Genomic DNA, 23,081 nt, shown 5'->3' on the forward strand with positions numbered 1-23,081 from the left:
TGCAATTCATTTTTAACGTATTCAAATCTACTTTATGCCTTGGGAGTAGTGACGATTTTCTAGTTCGAGACTAGTAAAACTAGTTCAGATAAATTTATTTGCGAAACTATTCATTTACATACGATTTATTCATGCTGTTCGGAATTTGAATCAAGGTATTCGGGATATGAGACAGAATGAACACAGTGTTTGGCATTTTAATCAAAATGTTGTACCATACTTTTGCGTAAAAACAATACTAAACAAGTTCAAACAAACAATTTCATCGGCACACCCAACAACTAACAGTTAGGCTTGGCGGATAAATTACAATTTTAACAAATATCATTTTATTTATGCCTATATGATGCATTAGAAGTCACTGTTGGCCTTAAGTGTTCGGAATATGAGTCAAAACGGTACATAAAAAATGGAAATTGTGTTTATTCTTCCAAAATATAGTATATCCACAGCTATTTCTTCCATAATATTATTTGGAGTGAATTTATGATAGGTTGGATGTGAAAACATATAATGAAATTTATGGATTACGCATTAAAAAAGTACGGTAACAAGAAAATACAGAAATGTTTTAAAAGCAATCAAAACCTTTCGTGATGCGGGGTCTGATCCTGTTTATTAGCCAACATTAAAATCGTTCTGATATCCGAGCTACAAAAAGTTCATAAAATTGAAAAAAAGTTGTTATTAGAGTATTAATAATGTCATATCATGTATGATGGTGATGACGTTTGAAATTTTGAAAATATTTCTACTACATTCTACTGTTTCGTTAGTCTTTCCGTCACAACAGCGCTGCCTTCTCATCCCAAACAACTTGCTCAATCCAGTTCAGATAGTAGGCCACACGATTAACAATAGCAGCGAGCTCAGGCCTTCGGCCGGTGTTATCATTGTGGTTGATTGCAGCGCTTGCTATTCCGATCACTGTGAATTGACAGATTCTATTGTCAATTGACTGCACCACTGCGTCGTTGAATTCGATGTTCGCACCAGCGTACGATCCCGGGCTGATCACACAAAACTGACCGGGTAGGAATGAATATTTTTCTGTGTTGTTAGGTGCGGTGGTTCTTTCACATTCCTCCGCACTGCCGATATATTCATATGTTGCGTAGGGGGTGGTCTCCTTCGGGTTTTCTGTAAATATTAGACAGAAATTTTTATCAATATTGAAGAAATTTAAGATTCATTATAAGTTTCAGAAAACTTGATTGCTCATTCTATAAATGTTTCATAAATGAAACATATGCAAGATGGGAATATAGCATATTGAGGTAATAACACAGACAAACAGACGTAGCACTTAGAACAAATTGCAATCAAAATCATAGTCGAGAGAACGTGTGGTCGATGGACAATAATGAGAGTGTGACGTCTGGTTGTCTGTGTATAAGATATCAGATTTTTTTGAATTATACAACATTTATTCAGCATAACTTACCTTTAACATTCCTGTATAAGCTGGTCTGCAATACGGCGTCCTCAAGATTTTCTGTATCATAATTCGCCAAGCAGGTCGGTATTACTTGGCTGGACAACTCAACAGCAGTTCTCAATTTGACGATAGCTATATCATGATGAGACTCGATGGAGCTGCTATACCCTGGATGGCATATTACATCCGTGATGTCCACACTGCTGTCAATGTTGAGTCCAACTTTTGTTGGTCGAAATGCGCCACTGTGTATAGTGTACGTTTGTATATAATCAGTATAATTTTTAAAGCGAGACAATTCGGGATTCACAGATGGCCGTCGCGATGCCCGACTTGTGCTACTATTGACGATTCTGAAGGCACTAAACTAAAGAAATAGTAGACCAACGCTTCTGATCTTATTATTTGAAGCTTTCTTCTAGTGCACAAAGCCAAAATAAAATAGCTTGAAATCCAACTTCCAATATTGAACCAAAATTTCAAACGCACTAATCTCACGAAGGAAGTCTCTAGAAATAAACTATGATTGCCCAGGTGGCCAATAGTCGAAAAATGACTCATTCTGATAGGTTCTTTTTGTACATAATTTCATAGTAAACACTTATATTAAAATATTCCTATGTATATATAGGGTGCCGGTGCCATTAGTAGATTACCTAAGCAATAAAAAATCATAACTTAATAAAGAAAAGCCTAAACAGAGATCTTTTGGCTTCAAAAGAAACTATATGGGAAAAATATAAAAAGTGTGATAAAATTATTTTTTGAACATAAAATCGCTTCAGCCACTTTTGGTACACGTGCTCTAGTAGTAGCGCTAGTGCTCTGGAGCTAGTGGAACTACTGGACAGTAGTAGACGTTTGGGAATGATATAAGGAGTTTTAAACAAAATAGTTGATTTTTACACAGGTTGAAAATGTTTCCTTCGTACCAGAAACTAAAATCTTCTGAATGAAGCATAAAGATCATCTCTGGGACATTTCTTCATTTTTTATATCTATTTAAAAAAATGCTTCCTTGAGATGATCCACTACTGAAACACGACAGCAACTACTAGAGCAAGAGAGCATTTTTTTTTGCGAGAACTTAACCCTCTAATACCCAACCCCGCCTTTAGACGGGGTACACTTTGGAATTTTGTGTTTTTTTTCGTAGCTCGGAAATCAAAATGATTTTATTTTTGGCTTATACCTTGACTCATAACACGCATATAAGAAAAGTTTTTTATGACTTTTGAAACTTTTTTGTATTTTTAGAAATTGTTTGAAAAATTGCATTCTTATATAACCTACAAATGCTTGGGGTTCATTTAACGTGTAATATAAAAAATCGTACCTTTTATATTTTTCTACGATTAACCTATCACAAACGAAGAGCCAGGTGGTATTAAAATCATTTCAAACCTGTTTTTCGTTAGTTACATGGAAAATAAAATACGCTCCGAAAAAAAAATTAAAAATTTAATCTTTTTCAAAATACCGTAACAATTAAAATTTTTATTATTTCTAAAAATCAACAACTAGAAAAAGCTTCAAGAAAAATGAAAAAAGCTAGGGATGTTCAAAAATAAAAATTATAAAAATCAAAAATCAAAATTTAAAAATTCGCGAATAAAAATAAATAAATGCCCAAAACGTGTTTAGAACGATTTTATATAACGAAAAATAATACTTAAATCGAAAATAAAAATTTGGGTATTAGAGGGTTAATTATTTATATGACTTTTTGATGAAATAAAAAGCCGAAATTTGACAAATCGACTAAAGTAGAGGCGATCTTTCCACCAAAAACAGCGCATGTCGTTTTTATCGAAAAATATACGTTTTATTCCATGGTCCAATCTACTGTACATTACAATTATCCTACCAGAGCAAGATCTTATGTAGTTTCTTAGACGCAGTATAACAAAACTAGATTTAATTGCTAACACAAGGTATACGTTGCATAGAATATACTGCATAATCGTAATATTTATACACATCTTTATGCACTGTTTGAAAGCTTACTTAAAAAGCTATCTTAGAAAAAAATAAATCAAAATAAGAACTAAACTGAACCAAATATATTTGATTTTTTACCGAAACATTACATTTCTACTTTTTTTTGGCATTATGTCCTCACTGGGACAGAGTCTCAGCTTAGTGTTCTTATGAGCACTTCCACAGTTATTAACTGAGAGCTTTCTTCGCCAAAGATGCCATTTTCGCATTCGTATATCATGTATAGGTACGATGGTACTCTATGCTTAGGGAAGTCGAGGAAATTTCCATTACGAAAAGATCCTGGACCGACCGGGAATCGAACCTACAGCATGGCTTTGCTTTGTAGCCGCGGACTCTAACCACTCGGCTAAAGCCCCTTCGAAACATTACACATCCAAACTTTTTTGTCATATGTTGTCCCTGGCTTTAATTTATTCCCAAGGATATTTTAGGATATAACCTGAAGGATCATAATGAATTGAGCTGCACATATTTGTTTTTTTTTTCATTTAAAACTCATTGATTTTTGTCAATATTTCTGACAAATTTTCCTTCAATAACAGCAAACGATTGTTTGAGGATCGAATTGAACATCACAAAACGGTACATGCCATCATAACTATGTAAGTTCTTATATTTAAAATGATATTTGCAACGTTTATCGCATAAGTAGCCTATATGCATAACTTGTAAGAAAAATCAATATTTTGAAAACAAAACATCAAATTTGAATCACAAAACTCATACATATGACATGAGATAGCAAACATATTTTTGGACGCCTGTCTATATGGAAAGTGCCCATGGTTCAAAAGTGCACTTTTTATTCTGGTTTCATACTCTACCAGAAAGCTTAATATAAAATCAGAAACGATGGTCAACTATTTCTTCAGTTTAGTGCCTTCGATACCGTGAGTAGGGGTACAAGTCGACCATTGTGATGACCAGCTTTTAATTTCGAGATTTTTGGCCATAATATCATTCATATCCTACCGTACGCATTTGCAAGCTGTTAATACGCGATCTTCTTTTACCAGAGCACCCAAACATACGACGTTTTGGTCTTCGTCAAGCAGAGAAACCTGTTGAAATAAAAATAATTATAGAAGCTTCGGGATAATACTAATAGCACAGATAAACAGACGTAACACTTAGAACAAAACGCGATGGAAACCATAGTCGAGAGAACACGTACGCCCAATGCTGAAATCGGTTTGTTTGGCCGATGGGCCAACAGATGACGGTAGTGTGTAAACGTCAAACACGAACAAAAACGATGCGAGCGCTACGGGTGGTGGATTCACTACCTACAATAAATTTGAATCGACCGTTTAAAAGGTGGTCGATGGACAATGATCAGAGGGTGACGTCTGTTTGTCTGAACTATTAGGCCATAGGTGAAGAGCAACAATTTTCGACCCAGCACTAGTTTTCGACCCGCTCATACGATTTTAAGCCTACTTTGTATGAAAATCCGAAAATGGGAACTACAAGAATTAGTGCTTTTCCCTTACTAATTTTGAGGTGCCGTCTAGCTGAATCAGCTGAAAGACTTAAACGAGCATTGATTCTTATCGATCATACGGATAAATGGGACCTTATGGAAGATTCAAATATGACATCCATCGTTTTACGGGATTTCTAGAAAACCAAGAAAATACAGCATGCTTTGTTCTCAATAATACAAAGAAACGAAAATCTTCTGGTGTTAGCAACCAAAGACAATCTTCCCGGTTGAAAAAATAAATAGTATTAAGATGAAAATGTAAATTATATACTGAATAATTGAATAAATAAAATTAAAAAAAATAACAATAATCTTATTTGGTCGGGGTTCTGCTAAACCGCACCAAGTGCCAAAATCTATATTCCGAGATATTTTACTTTAAAGTCTTTTCCTGTTCTAGTTTATCGCGGACGATAATTTTATTTTTTTTACCTCTCACATGCGATTAACAGTGTTCAATAAGTACACCGAGATTAAATATACTAGTAAATCATCCAAAATTAACGATGTAATTGGATTTCATTGAACAATATGAAGCACTCAGTTCACTCTGGCTGAACAAAAATTGAAAAATATGGTTCTTGGTTCGGTATGGTTGGATGGGTTTCACAGTTTTCAACAACACAAGTAAAATTGGAGACAAATAATGCTTATCATCACCGTGCATGTTGGAATCCATGTCACAAGTGTTTATGGGAAGGATTCGTATGTATTGAATCAAGGTTCTCACGTGTTTGAATAATTGAATAAATAAAAATAATAATAATAATAACCTTATTTGTTCCACAGAAAAGAAAGAATCCCTTTTCAGTGTAATGAAAAATTGAGGCAGAAACAGTTTTTTTTAGCAGTGTAATTTTTTATGAAAAATATCATCCATTCCGACTTATACTTCATTAAAACCAATCCCATATCTTTTTTTCAGATGTTTTAGAAAATTTGCAATTGCTTTGATAAAAAATCTTTGTTTTTCCGATGCTTCGATTGAAAAATGGGTTTTCAAAGAAAAGGCTTATATGGTCATTTTCCATAAAATGGGCCATAACTCAAAAACGAAAAAAAAGTACATTTCAAAAATTTCAGCGATTAAAACTTATGAAATTATCTTCTCAAAAATATTTTTTTGAAAATTTTCCACAAGTTGGAGCATAGTTTTTCCGGCTTTTCTTTACGAATTTTGTCAACGGTGGAAAATTTCGTGGAAAACTGTTTCTAGTTATTTATTTTATTCCTGAGAAAATTTGCTTTCATTTTCATGAAAAAACTTTGTTTCTATGATGCTTCGTTCTTGAGTTATGATTTTTCAAAGTAAGTAGTGTCAGGGGAAAACAAAAAATTTCCAACTGAGTTTTCCGGGAAAATAGGCGACCCTGAATTTTTCTCAATTTTTTTTTATTCATATATTCATGAGGCCTGCCTGTGGAAAAAGTTTCATGAAAATCTGAGACCTTTCGGCCCAAACCCGTACGGAAATAAAAAAAAAATCCCCTTGGGACACATTTGTTCTATATATGGAGACTTCAATGCGACGGTGCTCAGACGTCAAAGTCAGTTTGATATCTACTCTTGACATTCGAATGCTTTTTAGTTGGAATATTTTCCAACCAGCGAACATCCAACCATCTTTTTGATAAAATAATTACTCGTTTATTCTCTTTTTCATTATGCTTTTCTACTTTATCAATTTAGGTTGCTCTCATCGCCAAGTTCCCATGACGACGTCAGTGGTGAATGTGAAATATTTCAAACTACTGATGTTCACCACTGTTTGACGCAATACGTTGTGTTGCGGCGCTTGTGATTTCAGCGTGTTTCAGTTAAACATCAGTTCAGTTTCAGTTAAACAGCATAAACATCTGTTATCTGCGCCTATAGTATTTCATTTAGAATAGGGTCCTAAAGCCCTGTCCCAATTTTAGAACCAAACGCTCAAGATTAGGCCAAAATCACATGTTTACATTTATTTTGGTTTCACATTCTCTCCGGTTTTTGAGATTTTGATGTGAAGTGCAGATCATCAAATTTTGGACGAATTTATTATTTGCCGAATATCGGTAAAACTTTCACCGAGATCTCGTCTACTGTTGGGGATTGCCAAACAATTCGGGAAATTCCGCAATAATAATCCCGGAAATAAGAACAACCAATTTCGCTGGTTTGGCTTCTGACTGGATGATTATTTTTTCCTCAAAAAGCATCTAATTTAAATTTTCTGTCTACACAATTTATGTTTCATGTTTGATATATGTTTGTACGTTTGATGCAATGTTTCATGTCTGATTATTGTCTAATATCACTTACGTTTAGTTCCAACTTTCATACTTGCTCTGCGTCTGGTCTTAGTTATGTCGTTTGGTCTGTATGAATCGCTTGCGATTCTATCCATCTTGTCATTTCATTACTTTCGTTACTCCCTTTCACTATGAGTATAGGTATTGCATTCACCGAAAAAAGCCAATAAATTTTCATAATAATAAAGTCATGCGGTGATTAAACCTTATAAATGTCAAATAGAATTAAGTTCAACTACACAAATATTTTAAAGATAATATAAATTCGAACAATTTCCATAGAATTAAATTACCTTTAGCATAAGCCACAAATTCACTAGAATTAAGCTATGATTTGGGTTTAGGTTGAAATACAGCGGGGGTTCGCTGGTTGGAGCACGACTGCCTTCCATCTAGCGAATCCGACCCGTTAGTTGGAACGACTGACTGCTGGTGAAAATGCTCCACACTAACGCATCTGGAGAGCAAACCGTCACGAAACGCACAAATACATACGCATTTGTTCTATATATGGAGACTTCAATGCGACGGTACTAAGACGTCAAAGTCAGTTTGACATTTGAGTGCTTTTTAGTTGGATTATTTTCCAACCAGCGAACATCTAACATATGTTACCGAAATTGTGAGTAGATCCTATAAGTAAGAAATAATTGTACTAATAAACATGTTTTAGCTTTTTAGCTGATCAAAGAACACATCTAACAGTCTACCGAATCTCAGTAATGTTCGCCGAGATCTTGGTAAAAAATAGGTTTGCCGAAATCTCGGTAACATATGTACCGAGATTCGGAATTGAAAAATAACCGAAATCTCAGCTGTTTGATTCGCGTGCTGCAAAAATCATCATTCTACTACTTGTTGTGCAAACTACTACTTCCATTTCGATGCAAATCCTGATCGCTGAGATTAGTTTCTCTACATTAACTTCTGAATTCTCCACCTCTATCTCGAAGTCCTGTTTAACTCGACAGATTGTCGCTTCAATACCTTGTAAGGGAAAGTTTACTGTAGAACTTGAGCCTGATTTTACAGGCAATCCAAATCAACATTCGGACACCATTTTCAAATCGGATTGTAATAAATTTCCAAAAGTACTAAAAAAGTATTTTTTTTTGATAAAAAGTGAAACCCGCTAAAAATGTCGTCCGACGTGAAGAAAACATTTTATCCCTGTTACTGCCATAACTTACAATATGTGGATAATTGTTATTAGTGCTGTTTCCATCATTTTCACAGACTCCATTGTGCTTTCTCGATAGCTGGCCAAATCGTTCACATTCTAAAATTTGAAACCAAAATTAACTTAAGTTTCAATGAATAATTTCGTTATCCACAAATACCTTTTTCGCTGATCCTCGGAGAGCTCTTCTCCGGACGAGGCTCACTTTGGCGCAAAATTTTATCGATCCATGCGGCGTACTGTTGAACATTGACAAACAGGGTATATCTTTCGGTTCCATTACCCTTCATCTCCGATGAAACGATTCCCACTAGAGACCAATAACTTTTTTCACCAAAGCTATTATAGTACAAACCGGAGCCATGATCCGCTATATGGAACTTTCCTTCTTATTGTAAAGAGAAAAAAACAATAACTTAAGATTTTAAGGTATTTAAATGACAAATATATCCCACCTTTAGGGTAATCGGAACAAAACATGTTTGCAGGAAGACGGTATCCAGAGAGATCCAAGGATGCCTTGGAGCACGTCTGATAATCGAGAATACCAATGCGTTCACTTCTACGTATATCTTTTGGAATGCCGGTCTCAATCGTTTCCCATCCACTGATTTCTCCATCCGCGTTCCAAATATTGGCGTCCTTGGCGGGACTTAGACAAATAGGCTTCACATCTTGAGTAATTCTGAAAGGCCATGTGGTGACCAGTATCCCTATATCATTGACGGCAGATTCCGGATGAACATGAACTTCGCTGACATATCGAGTCTGTGTATAGGCAGTAGGCTGTGACATTTGTTCCAGACCAACTTTTAGCTCAAAGGTGTCATCTGCTAATGGGCGTCCCGTGGTCTGGTTCACTAGACAGCTAGCCGTTGTTATCACATGCTTGGCGCTAATTAAGGTAGCACTGCAGCTAAAATCGAAACCATTCCCGGTAATATTCCTTTGAAAAATGGCGACGTGCCATAACTTATCCCATTTGTAATCGACTCCACATACGACATCTGGTTCAAAAAGAATAAGTTTTCTAATCTGAAAGTTATGCGAAAGACTGTGGACTAATCATGAAGTTGACGAGTACAAGGATAATGTGGCTATCTCAAGCAGTTGTATTAGTTGTATTACAAGCTCTATACATTCCACAAAGACAACCTGAAGTGAACTGGATGTGCAGCGATTTGAATCTGAGCGTTTTGTTAAATGAATGAATGGTGATCGAAATGTGAAAGCAGCACTTTGACGAACACCTGAATATCACTGAGACCACAATGTAAAGTCAAATAAGAGAGATAATCAAGATGCTGACTTGATCAATAGTTACAACTGAACATTATGAACACAATATAACAAACATACAGCATACAACAACCAGCAGATCTGATATTGCTCTGGGTAGAAATAATGCTGCACATTTGAACATCACTCACCTCTAGGCTGCCCATTCCAGACTGACTCCTCAATCCAATCCAAATGATGGGAAATTCTAGCGTAAACATCAATCGTAGGAAAATCACTGTTCCTCGTGTAATATTTGTCCGAACTCCTGGACTTGATTCCCACTACTGTAAACATGCAGGACCGCCTATTGCTCGACTGGAGAGCATCGCCAGTTGAAGCACGTGGACCGTATGAAGCACGCCTCAAGGGATCGGAATTTGTAACACACAGTGCATTGTCGTGGTTGAATCCGCCCACCTTCCAGTATTCAAACCAAGACTCGCACTTCCCGGTGGTGGTGATCCTGTTCTCGTCCGATTCGTACAAGATTATTAGGTCTGAAATGGTTTAAACTAATAAGTTTTTTTTTAAATTAGAGTAGAGGGGTTACCAGCAGCTCCATTTTTTTACAAAAAAAAAAAAAAAAATAAATATATATTCAAATCGCTATTATTTTATTATTTCTAAATATTTTTGGAATTTTTTTTTCACAAGTTCTCAAAAAAAGATTCTAGTTTAAGAATCTGTGGCGATATTTATCATTGGTGATATGGTTTTAAAGCTATTTCGATGTTCCTTGAGGGACCGACATTCTCTATATATAATGTCATTGGCGGCCATTTTGTTTTTGGTAAATTTATCAAAAAAATATCTGCGGATCCAGATGACAAATGATCGATATCGAATAACAAGAAGAGTTTTTTGAGAACTTGAGAAAAATATAGTGCAAAAATATTGATTAACAAAAAAATAATCGCGATTTGAATTTTTTTTCCTTACGGTAAAATATAGAGCTGCTAGTAGAGGGGTTAAACAATACTTAGGGCAACTTCACCGTTTGTCTAAATCACTGGTTTGGTCCAATATTTTGGACCATGTCAAAAAATGGAGCTTGCACCGGTGTTGCGAATGATGTTCCAATTTTATTTTATACCAGTTTTCTGGTCTATTTTTTGTCGAACAGGCAGTTCCATTTTTGGCCAGATTTGGACCAAGATTTTAGCTGTTCCAAATCTGGTTTGACACATGTGTCAGGATTTTCACCAGGAATTCATCCTTTGATTTCCTCCAGGAATTACTCTGGGGGTTTCTTTCCGACATTCTTCCGGGGATTTACTGCACGAATCATACCGGATTTGTGCACCAGGAATCCCTTCGGGTATGTATCTTCTTCAGAAATTGCTCCTGGGATTTCATCCAGGAGGAATATCTCCTGTAAGTTTATCATATTATTTTTCAGAGAAATCTTTCGAGGATTTCCTCCGAGAATATTTCTAGGGATTTGCAGCATGAATTCCTCCGGGGATTCTATTATGAAATTTCTCCAGAAAATTTTTTGGATTTATTCAGAGAATTTATTCGGGGATTTCCACCAGGAGTGTTTCTTGGAATTTGCATCAGGATTTTTTCCATGGAATGTCCTCCAGGAATTCCTCCAGAAATTTGTTCCGGGCATTTCTCCGGAGATTCTGTTTTCCAAACACTCCTCCGGGGATTTCCTCCATTTATTCCCCAGAGTATTTCCAATAGCAATTCCTTCATGGGTTTCGTCAAGGAATTCCTCTGGGGATTTTGTCAATAAAATCATTTAGAAATAACTCCAAAGATTTTCTCCAGATATTCCTTCGGGGTTTATCCGGATATTTCCACCAGGATTTTTTCTAGGGATTCCTTCGGATATATCCCCCAAAAACTTTTCTGAGAATTCTTTATGGATTTCCCAGGGGATTTCATTCATATATATTTTTGAAGATTTCCTTCATAGATTTCATTAAGAAATTTATCCGATGATTTTTTTTTTCTAAAAAATCATAGGGGATTTCCAAGAACCCAGGAATTTTTCTGGGGATTCGCATCAGGAATATCTGCAAAAATTTCGTCCAGAAATTCCTGATTCCGAGATTTGTCCCATCAATTCCTCCGAAGATTTTCTTCAGAAATTCTTCCGAAGATATTTTACAAAAATTATTCCGGGGATTTTACCTAAGAATTCCAAAGGGAATTTTCTAATTCCTCCGGGTTTTCATCAAAAAGAATCTTTCTGGATTTTCTCCAGGAATTCGTTCGGGGATTTTTCAGAGAATTCCTCCGGGGACTTGCACCAGGAACTTCGTCCAGGAATTACTTCGGAAATTTGCTGGATTTTGTCCAAGAAATTCTTCCGGGGATTTCCTCCAGGAATTTCTCAGGGGATTTCCTCCACAAATTCCTCTAACGATTTCTTCCAGAATTTTTTTCGGGGTTTATTCCAGGGAATTTCTACAGGAATTTCAATTTGGATTTCCACGAGGAATCCCTCCGGGGATTTGCTCCAGAAATTCCACCGGGGAATTCTCCCTGGACTGCCTCTTAAAATTTGCACCAGGATTTATTCCAAAAAGTCCTTCGGGGAATTCCACCAGGAATTTTACATGGGATTCCCACCAGAAATTACTCCTTGGATTTCTTCCAGAAATTTATGCGGAGATTTCTTACAGCAATTCCTACGGGATTCCGTCTAGAAATTCCTCCGGAGATTTCACCCAGGAATTCCTTTTGAGATTTCCACCAAGTATTTCTCCAGATATTCATCCGGGGATTTCCCTCTGGAATTTTTGATGGGGTTTCCATCAGGAGTTCCTGCGAAGGTTTCTTTCAAAAATTTTCCGGGAATCCCTCCGGGAATTCCACCAGAAATTTGCTCCGTGAATTCATCCGAGGATATCCTTCCTCTAACGATTTCCGCCAAGAATTTCTCCAGATATTTCTCCGCGGTTTTCCTTTAAGATTTTCTCATTCTACTGTTGTTACTACGAGAATCCGTTCGGAGCTCCACCGGGAATTCCATTGGATTTCCTTCCTTCATGGATTCTCCAGGAAATCTTTCAGAGTTCCTCCAGCAATTTCTCAGATTTCCTCCAGAAATTTTCTCCGAGCTCCTTCAGGAATATCTTTGGAGAACTTCCTTCAGGATTCATTCCCTCAATGGTTCCATCAGGAATTTCTCCGGAGTTTCTTTAAAAGTTATTCCTTCGGCAATTCCTTGAAGTCCCTGTAGGAATTTCTTAGAAAGTCCTACAAGAGTTCCTCATGGAATTTCTTCGGAGTTCCTCGTGAAATTCCTTCAGATTTCCTCCGTGATTTATTTCTAGATTTCCTCCGGAGTTCCTTGTGTAATCCCTCAACTGCATATTTGTCACATTCGATATTTTTGACAATTTCGAGTTAATACCGGGGAGAGCCATCAAATGACAAATACTTTCGATCAACTAACTGAAATCTGTGAGATTGTTCTAGAAAATTCGAAAAAACACCAAGTTGTTTTGTCACATTGGCAATTGTAACCGCATGACAGTCACATTGAGATTTAACATGAGCCTCATAATGCAGTAGCAACGAAATTTCTATCAGAATTATTTTCTTACTGTTCACCCAATATGCGACATGAGTTGTACAAAATTTCAGCCTCAAATAATCACTTTTGAATTCTTAGTGATTTTTTGAAATTTTAGTGTCCTCCCATACTGCAATAAAATGCAAACTTGGTATCCCATTTACTCAATGCCTACTTTTGTCGAATGTTACAAATATGCAGTTATGGGCAGTTCAGAGTTCCTCTAGGACTTTCAAAAGTTCTTCCACAAATTATTCTTAATTTCCTCCGGCAATTCCTCTGGATTTCATCCAGAAATTTCTCGGAACTTCTTCTCAATTTCCAACAGGAATTCTTACAGAGTTTTTCCACAATTTTCTCTAGAGTCTCCAAGCATTTGCGCGGAAAGTTCTTCCGGAGATCAATTGGGAATTCTTTCGAATATCCTCCATAGTTTCTCCAGGCGCTTCTCCGGAGTTCCTCAAGCAGTAACCCCGGAGCTCCACCAGAAACGCCTCCGGAGTTTCTCCAAGAATTGCTCCAGAGTTCTTCCAAGAATTCCTTTGGAGTTTCTCTAGGATCAGAGTTCCTTCTGGAAACCCTTCAAAATTCCTCCGGAAATTCCTTCAGAGTTTCTCCAGAAACTCTTTCAGAGTTCCTCCGGGAATTCTTTCGGAGCTTCATCAATAACTCCTCCTGAGTTGCTCCAGAAATTCCAGAATTAAGAGTTGCTCGAAGGATTCCTTCAGAGTTTCCTCGGGCATTCCTCCGAGAATATTTTTACGAGTTTCTCCAGCAATTCCTTCGTAGTGCCTCTAGCAATACTTCAGGACTTCATCTGGAGATCCTCCGGAGCTCTGCTGGGAATTTCTCCAGAGTTCCTGCGAGAAATCCTTCAGAGTTACTCCGGGCATTCCAATTTTTCATTTCCAAATGCCTGGAGTTCTTCTAGGAATTATTTTGAATATGCTCCAGAAATTTATGCAGAGTACCTCCGGGATGTCCTCCATAGTTTCTTCAGGAATTTCTCCGGAGTTTCTCAAAGAAATATTCAGCAGATCCTCCAGCAAATCCTTTGGAGTTCCTCGAGGATTTTTTGGAGATCCTCCAAGAACTTCTTCAGAGTTCCACATGGATTTTCTTAAGATTCTTTGGAGCTCCACCGGTAATTCTTTCAAATTTCCGTCATTGTTCCTTCAGGAATTTCATCGAATTTTTTCAGGAATTCTTCAGTAATTGCTCAGAAATACTCCGGAATCACCTAGGAATTCTTCTGAAGTTTCTTCGAGAATTTTCCTAGATCCTACGAGAAATCCATCCGGAGTTTCTCCAGGAATTCCTTTCTTCCCGAAATTCTCATGGATTTCATCAAGCGATTCCTCGGAAGTTCCTCCAGAGTTCAACCAGGAATTGCTCCGAAGTTCATCCATAAATTCTTTCACAGCAGCAATTCTTCCTCTTATCAAATATCAGGTGAAACATTCTAGCTTCCGGCAATAAACTTTAGATTTTCGCGGGTTCAATACTGTTTGTTTGTTTTTGTTGCTCACATCCGAAATGGATCGAAAACCTCGAAAACAATACAACAACCGGTGCATATGCGTGCAGTTTGGTCTATTTTTACTGGTCTATTTAATTTTGATAGGACCATTTTTGATAAAAATTTGGAACAAAAAATGAACCACCGGTGAAGTTGCCCTTATGGCATTTAAATTAATTTCTTCATTTAGTTGTTGATTGAGAGATTTCTATGGGGGCACAGTAAAAGTCAAACGTTTTTTAGCATAGGCCAGGAGAAGTGGATGAACTTGTCATTCATTTTCCTGTCAATTTTCATACAAAATCTACTTTTTCTTTGCTATAAATTCACTCTAGGTGAACCACTTCCTCTGCCCTATACATAGGCTCATAGGCCAGGGGAAGTGGTTCACCTAGAGTGAATTTATAGCAGAGAAAAAGTAGACAAGTAAATGAATGACAAGTTCATCCACTTCTCCTGACCTATATACAGTGGTGCCGCTGTTTTGATACGGTGAGTGCTGTAAGAGTTGCCTTCAATGATCCATTACTCAGATCTACTTATATTGTGCCTTGGAAGAAATATCCACGGTATGTGATTATCTGAAAATGTTGATATACCGCAGTGCACAGTGGCCCAGAAATCAGTTTTACGCGGAAAGATGCATTTTGAGCTTTAGAATGAAACATTAGACAAAAACGGTCTTCTACAAAGTTGTTTGTATTAGTTAAGCCCTTTGTTTGGTGTTATTGAAAATAAGGGTGGACCACATTTTCATAGAAATTGTGTAACTAACTTTCTTATTTGTAGAAATTATATTAAACATGCTTCAGCAAAGTTATAGACCATCTTATAGACCATTCAATTTCAAGCAACTTTGCCAAAAAAAGTTTTTTTGTATCTCTTAAATTGACCGATTTAGAGCTTTTTTCCTGCAGTGACATAGGGTGGTCCGAACAAAACTGGTTTTCTGGCTCTAGAGTTTTCAATTCAAATTTCTCATAAAAGTAGTCTATGAAACACTTTGAGAGCTTTGAAAAAGGCGTAATTTGGTGAGTGAAGAAACTCGCTATCTTCTTCCGTTTAGAAGTTATTGTTGTTTTTCTCTCAAAAACATGCCTATTTTGATTGTGAATATCTCTGATTGGGGCAAATTTAAAAAAATATCTTTTGACGTTGAATGCCGTCAAAAGATATTTTGACAAAATAAAATTGTATATTATATCAAACAATTACAGATGTGTTATTTTTGTAACTCTAATAAAATGCCTTGAAAAACAAAGGATTTTTAGCAGAAAAACTTTAATAACTTTTGAACTAAAATAGATTTCATCAATATTTTTTGCATGAAAATTAGCGTTTTGTTAAGTTCTTAAAATCGTTCATAGACCGCTTTGACGAGAAATCTGAATATAAGAAAGATAGGGCTTTAAAACTATTTTGAAGATTTTCATAGTATGTATTTCTTTATTATTTTGCATTTTGAGCATGAAAATGAAATTTTAGACAAAAATGATCTTATACAAAATTGTTTCTTAAAATGTAAGCTTTCATACTGTGTCATTTGAAACTAGGGTGGTCCACAATATCACACATATCATATAATCAACTTTTTTATTTGCAAAAATACTGGTATATGCTCTTAGGCAAAGCGGTAGAACTTGAAATTTTGATCAACTCTGCTAAAAAAGTTTTTCTGTAGCTCAAAATTTGACCAATCTAGAGCATTTTTTCCTAATCATCGCGGGGTGGTCCAACAAAAATAAGTTTTTCAACTCTAGTTTTTTAATATTATTTTCTCGTCAAAGTCGTCTATGAACTACTTTTAGAACTTAATAAAACGCAAATTTTCATGCAAAAAGATTGTTGATATTTATTTTAGTTCAAAAGTTATTAAGGTTTTTGTGATAAAAAATATTTGACTTTCAAGACGTTTTATTAGAGTTACAAAAATAACACATCTGTAATTTTTTGATATAATATCAAGGGGTGGATCACTTCTGATGCACTTAATGTATCGAAGAAATATGATGCATTCAAATGCATTTAAATGCACGTTTTCAGCAAATTCGCAAATCATGGCATGCTCAAACGTATTGGTGTTGTCCTTGTCAAAGTGTCAAATTTGTTATTCCTGGAATCGGGAAGAGATATTTCTCTTTCCAAGAGATGATCTACAATAGGATCCGTAATACTTCCAGATTATAGACGTTTGGTTATCGAAATCAAATACTTGTGAAACAATGTTCTGAATCTGGTTTGAACAAAATATCTTCGATGATTCATCTTGTGTGAGCGTCTGATTTAAAAAAGAAAATAAGTCTCCGTATTATTCCAGATTGTGTCAATGCTTCATTTCAGAGTCAACGGATTCCACCTGTTATGACCTGTTACAGATACAGTACTGACTGTACAAAATCAGGCAAGGTATATTTTTCCCACAGGAGCAAGCGTAAAGAAGCCAGCGCACGTTTCCCAACCGGGGGATTGCGAATCTCTGACTTAGTTGAAATTTTGATGAATACCGTATCTTTTAAATAATGTTCTTAATATGTTCAATCCGCCCGCCTAATAAACACAAAAACTTGTTGAATAAAGGAAAAGAAAAACATTCATTTCAATTATTTATTTTCGATCTATTTTTTCTTGTTATTTTTTATCCAGGTGGGTGTTGGGTCCACTGAAATTTTGTCCGCCCAATCAAGTACAAATGTTGATGACCCAGGTTCTATCGCTGCAAGTCGCCTAACAGACTGTGGTCTTCCCGCAAATGGGTTTCTTACTACTCCTGCTTGCAAGCATTTAGATTTCTATCCGCATGGAAGCAAGACAAAGTTCATGATTTCAGAATTCCTTAACACAATGCCTCAATGATCAGATTTTTACGTGATGATAAGGCATCAAATGCGAATTGAAATGGTATTTTCTGGTTCAATAGGCTCTTGCTCGATAATCTAAAATAATTGGGGATTAGCAATGAATTTCAATCAGAAAGAACCTACCATTTTGAAACATTCACAACAAACAATCATGCGTTGCTATAGAAGGATACGTTGACAAATTGGTGTTGTTAAAGTCAAAGCTAAGTTGATGGGAATGTTGAAAAAATGCATTTGATGCAAATAAATGTACATTAGATGTACTGCCGTGAATCGCAAGTCAGTCCCATCTGCATTTTCGTCAAAATTGAGTTGAGTTCAGTTTTCAACATATCTTCCTATGCTTTTTCAGCTACATCAATGAGATAATATGATTTGTTCGGAAAAAATAGGAAAAAACAGCAAGTCAAATTGTCCCATAATGAAAAGTAACCGCATATCAGTCCCATTACAGATTTCCACCTCGAATAGCACAAAAATTAGCCGATCTTTGATTTTCTTTATACAGTGGGATTCCGTTTTTGGCATGCTCCGTTTTTGGCATGCTCCATTTTTGGCACCCCCCCCGATTTTGGCAACAAAATGGATCCGTTTTTGGCAACATTTTTGAATACCATAAAAATTTGTAATTTTTTGTAAGTATTATCATGTCTGTTGCTTTATTTATCTGAATGGCAGGTAAAATACGCACCGATTGCATTCTAGAGCTCTATTTTCGTCGATTTTCCTCCAAATATCATTAACTACTAAGAGCTCCAGTACGTGCTAATTTACTTCAGAATGGTCATTGGTCATGCATTCGCAGCGTTTCATGAGGCCATTAATCTTCACCAGCATCTCAACTAGAGATTAATATCTTAGGCATTCATACTGAGTGACCAGCCCACTAAAGTCTGCCAGTTGGTTTCTCTTCAGATTTGGAACAGTTTGTTTGAACAAAACAAAAGCACATAAGGGCAACAAAAAGTCTGTGACTCACACTTTAAATTTTGTCTCATATTTTTAGCTCACTGTTCTTATTATTATGGAGTTACAATCATTGCGTATGAACAACAAACCGCAGTAATAGATGCAAATAAAGCAAAATGTCGTGCTCATAATTTTTGAGGAATTTCATTAAATAAATTGCGTTATTCTAGTGAATTGCAGAAGTGTCAACATATAATCCATAAAAAAGTATATATTTTACTATATTGTAAATTATTTTTTAAGAATTCCAATGTTTCATTCAATACCGACACAAAACGAATGCAAACACAGTCCAAACTAAACTTTATTCTCTCAAATATCTTTGAAGCGTGCAATAAAAACGATTGAGAGTATTTTGTTTGTGGTTTTAATGTGTATATTAATCTTTCTGCGAGCTTCTTTCCCTATTTGTTGGAGATCCTCTAAGACATTAGATTTGTTAAGAGATGTGTTTTATACAAGATTTTTAATCAAGGATACGGGTCTCAATATAATTAAAATGTTCCTTGCGAGCTGGGACTATGAATTTCCTAACGGAACCCTGGAGAATCCTTAGGGAGTTCTTAGTTCATAAGGGACTTCTCAGAAATTTTAACGGATTCTTGAGAATGTCTGCAGATTCCTAGCGAACACTGAGGGTTTCTTGCGGAATCCTGAGAATATATAATTGGTTATTGAGGATTAAGTCCGAAATTTTGTGATTCCTAATAAGCTCTCAAGTTTTCTATGGCATCCTGGTAATTCCTAGCTGGATAATGTGAATTTGTAGTGGTATTTTGAATATTTCTGACAAAATCTTGTAGATTTTGGAAAGGTTTCCAGAGAAATTTGAGGAGTGCTAGTGGTAGCCTAAGAATAATGAATTTTTGAAAATTTTTATTGAAGACTTGAGAATTTTCGGAAATATCGCAGCAATATTCCTAACAAAATGCTTCAGAGCCCTAGCGTTTTCTTGTAGATTACTTTTTTTGATTAGTTGTTTATGCTTGCCCTTTTGATTGCAGTCAACCATTAATTATGAAATGCTTTACTTTATCAGAAACATAAATTAAAGGAGAGTATTCTTAACTTACCGAATATTGTAAAATTTTACGCTAAAGCCTTAAAGTTAAACTGATTTTCATTGTTCATTAAATAAAAAAAAACTCATGCCGTTGTACAATACCCAGCGCATTTGTTTTGTAAATACGTCTTTGTATGAAAACAGTATTAAATTTTTTTTCGTATTCTTACACAGTTTTAGGAAAATGCTCAGTTCTTATATAAAGGTGACTTTTGCGGTTATTGATTTTACATGGTCCACTTATACAAATAGTGTACATAAAGCTTCTGAAAATCCTTAAAGACATTGAGGCGTAAAAAGTAAGTATGTAGAGCGTTTGTCACAATTAACATCACGGCGCTATAGATTCATAGCATAGTACAATATTACGGAAAACTGCTTCGAAGTGAACCGTTCTAAAGTCTTGATGCCATATGGTTCCACAAGGATGATGTAATAACATTCTAATGATGTTTTCAAAACCAATAGTTGAAAAATAAAATTTAAAATAAGGGTTCCGATTTCGGCACGGTTCCGTTTTTGACAACTGAAAATTTCGACTTTGTTGCCAAAAACGGAATCCAACTGTATTTTTCTCAGAAAGATATCGTAGTGAAAAGCAAATTGCGAAAGTTTCATTAAGATATGAACATGTTCCAATCTTCTGGAATTTTTTGAATATTCGTATGAAAAACGATTTCCGAAACTTCACAGCCCATTTTCTCAATGCCTACTTTTTACAGATGGGTCTGACTTGCGATTCACGGCAGTGTACACTGAAGAAGTGATCCACCCCTTGTATAATATACAATTTTATTTTGTCTTGAATGCCAAAAGATATTTTTTATGTCTGCCCCAATCAGAGATATTCACAATGAAATTTGGCATGTTTTTGAGAGAAAAAACAACAATAACTCCTAAACGAAAGGAGATAGCGAGTTTCTTCACTCACCAAATTACGCATTTTTCAAAGTTCTAAAAGTGTTTCATAGACTACTTTGATGAGAAATTTGAATTGAAAACTGTATGTTGCGGGAAAATCATATCATGAGGATTATAAGATGAGAACATGTTCTTATTGAAAGAAATTCAATCAGAACGAAATTCGAACCCTCCTAGTGAGCATGAAGAAATTTATCAAGGGTTTTTGATGATCTCTATTCTCATGACTCACGACAACTTCGCATTGTCTGTTCTGGTAACGTGCAACTTTTTTTTATATAAAAATCAACCTACCTTGCCCCTCGTGTACAAACGTGCTCTGCAGAAGGATATCGTACAGATTTTCTGTCCAATTGTTGGCCAAACAAGCAGGAATCAAGCTGCTGGAAAGCGTAACAGCTCTTGCCAACTTGATAATCGCCAAATCGTTCTGCGTCTTCTTGTCGATATATTGCGGATGGCAAAACATTTCCGAAATGGCCACTTCTCCATATGCTTCTATCCGTACCTTCGCCGGTTGATATGTATGTGCTGGACTGAGAACTTATCGGTTTAGGTATGACTGAATTTAATTTCTAAGTATATTCTCACTCACCGTACGCAATTGCAGGTGGTGACGACATAGTTTTCATCCACTAAGACACCGTTGCACAATAACTTTCCATCAAGCTGGAGGATCATCACCTAACGCAAAATAATGATAAACCGGTAAATACCCAGGACGATCTTAATATGCTAAACTGTAAATTAAAGTTTAAATGTGATAAAGCCGTTTTTGAACGGGAAATTTTCCCAAAGTAGCAGCAAGAACACGTTCTATAGTGTTATTAATTAAAAACAATTGTAACCACAATTTTTAAAAATCACTAAGTTACAACAATTTTGACATAGTAAGATCGTCCTGGGAATATACGGGTTAAAGTAAGCTCTAAATTTTGATTATTCTTACATTATGTGGATGTCTATTGTTAAGGCAATCTCCATTCCTTCGTTTCTTGGACAAACCGTGGAATCTCTCGCATTCTGAAATTGTCGGGATGATAAATCGTTAAATATTATCTCTGAAGGTAATAAGAACCGCTTTCGCTAATCCGCTTCTGCCTTCTGTCCCTTTGCGGTTCACTTTCTGCAGCAATTTCCTTGATCCACGTCAGATACTGCTGGACGTTGACAAACACGGTATACTTGTACGGGTCAACGCCCTTCTTCAACTCGTTCGCCTTTCCGAAGGAAACAATCCCTCGGAGTACCCAACGATCGCCATCACTTACGTACAGCCCACCACCACTGTCTCCAGGGCCCGGACTAGTTCCTGATTTTTTTAAAGAAAAGCATTAATTTGTTATAACAAAAATGTACTGTAGGAGAAGGTGGGGTATGACGATCTCATATTCAAATATGAACATTGTATGCAGTTTTTGAGAAGTTCGCAAAATTATGTATCTTCATGATTTACAGGTAATATTTCATGAACAGGGTTTTTTTCTGAAAATTTCATATTTTTATGAAACTACAATATATTTGTTTAAAACTTAAATCTTTGGCTAATGCAACGATTTTATCTATATCAACATTGTATAACAAAAGTTGTTACCGTTCCGATATCCGGCGCAGAACACATTCTCGTCCAAAATGTTTCCAAACAGCAATCGATCGTTTTTAAGACACTGCACATGATCAACTATGGGTAGCGATGATGTTCGGAGAATCTCCGAAATGGTCCCATTCTCCGTCTTTCCCCATCCGGTGATCCAACCACGTTGGCCTTCCAACTCCCTCAAGTCGCGGCCCACATTTTGGACCAAACAAATGGGAATAACGTATTCGAAGTATTCCACCGGCAGCCGAAGCACCAGCACGGCTATGTCATTCTTGTGCGTTGCATATTCCGGGTGAACGTGAGCCTTGCTAACGTCACGAATCACAACGTTGTCAGTCACCTTCGATAGATTGTGCTGACCGAAGTGCAGTTCGATCTCGTGCAATACAGTCGGTAGTGCATTCTTAGAAAGTCGTTTTACTACGCAATGCGCTGCCGTCAGAACGTGTCTCTCGTTCACCAAAGTTGCACCACACTTGTACTGAAACCCAACACCTTCGATCTTATGGAACACGGCCGTATGCCATGGCCATTGGCCCTCTTCCACCGCCCATCCCTGGTGGACTAGAGGGAGGAAACCATGTTGCCGGATGCCACACTGATAGAATGCTTTGGAAGGATAAAATTGAATAGAACACAAAATACTGAACACCAGAAACTGCACTAAGATGTTCATCTCGAAGCAACTGCGTCGCAAACAGAACTGCAAGTGATCAGATTCCCAATCAAAATACTATTCTTCTTCTTCTTTTTTGCTGGCGTTACGTCCCAACTGGTAAAGAGCCTACTGCTCAGCTTGCTTATGAGAACTGCCACAATTATTGACTGAGAGCTTTCTTTTTTGCTAAAAAACCATTTTTGCATTTGTATATCGTGTGGCAGACACCAATGCTCTATGCCCTGGGAGGTCAAGAAAAAATCCTCGAACCCACGCCCCTC

General features: G+C 36.4%; 1 protein-coding gene across 2 annotated transcripts; it reads right to left on the minus strand.

Moving 5' to 3' along the window:
- Nucleotides 1–403: 403 nt before the first annotated feature.
- On the minus strand, nucleotides 404–22,857 carry LOC5577949. 2 transcript variants are annotated; one of them, XM_021850449.1, is made up of 12 exons: nucleotides 22,137–22,857; nucleotides 21,621–21,854; nucleotides 21,492–21,565; nucleotides 21,138–21,226; nucleotides 20,837–21,078; nucleotides 9,830–10,177; nucleotides 8,855–9,406; nucleotides 8,560–8,787; nucleotides 8,410–8,498; nucleotides 4,415–4,503; nucleotides 1,445–1,683; nucleotides 404–1,140 (listed from the first exon to the last, which is right to left on the minus strand). In XM_021850449.1, the coding sequence occupies exons 1-12, from the start codon at nucleotides 22,816–22,818 to the stop codon at nucleotides 785–787; spliced, it is 3,222 nt and encodes a 1,073-aa protein (XP_021706141.1). In that variant the 5' UTR covers nucleotides 22,819–22,857; the 3' UTR covers nucleotides 404–784. The 2 variants fall into 2 exon arrangements, with proteins under 2 accessions (XP_021706141.1, XP_001663622.2); XM_001663572.2 differs by having other exon boundaries at nucleotides 8,560–8,784; nucleotides 22,137–22,856.
- Nucleotides 22,858–23,081: the final 224 nt, after the last annotated feature.

This window comes from Aedes aegypti, chromosome 3 (assembly GCF_002204515.2).
Source record: "Aedes aegypti strain LVP_AGWG chromosome 3, AaegL5.0 Primary Assembly, whole genome shotgun sequence".
Classification (NCBI taxonomy): domain Eukaryota; kingdom Metazoa; phylum Arthropoda; class Insecta; order Diptera; family Culicidae; genus Aedes; species Aedes aegypti.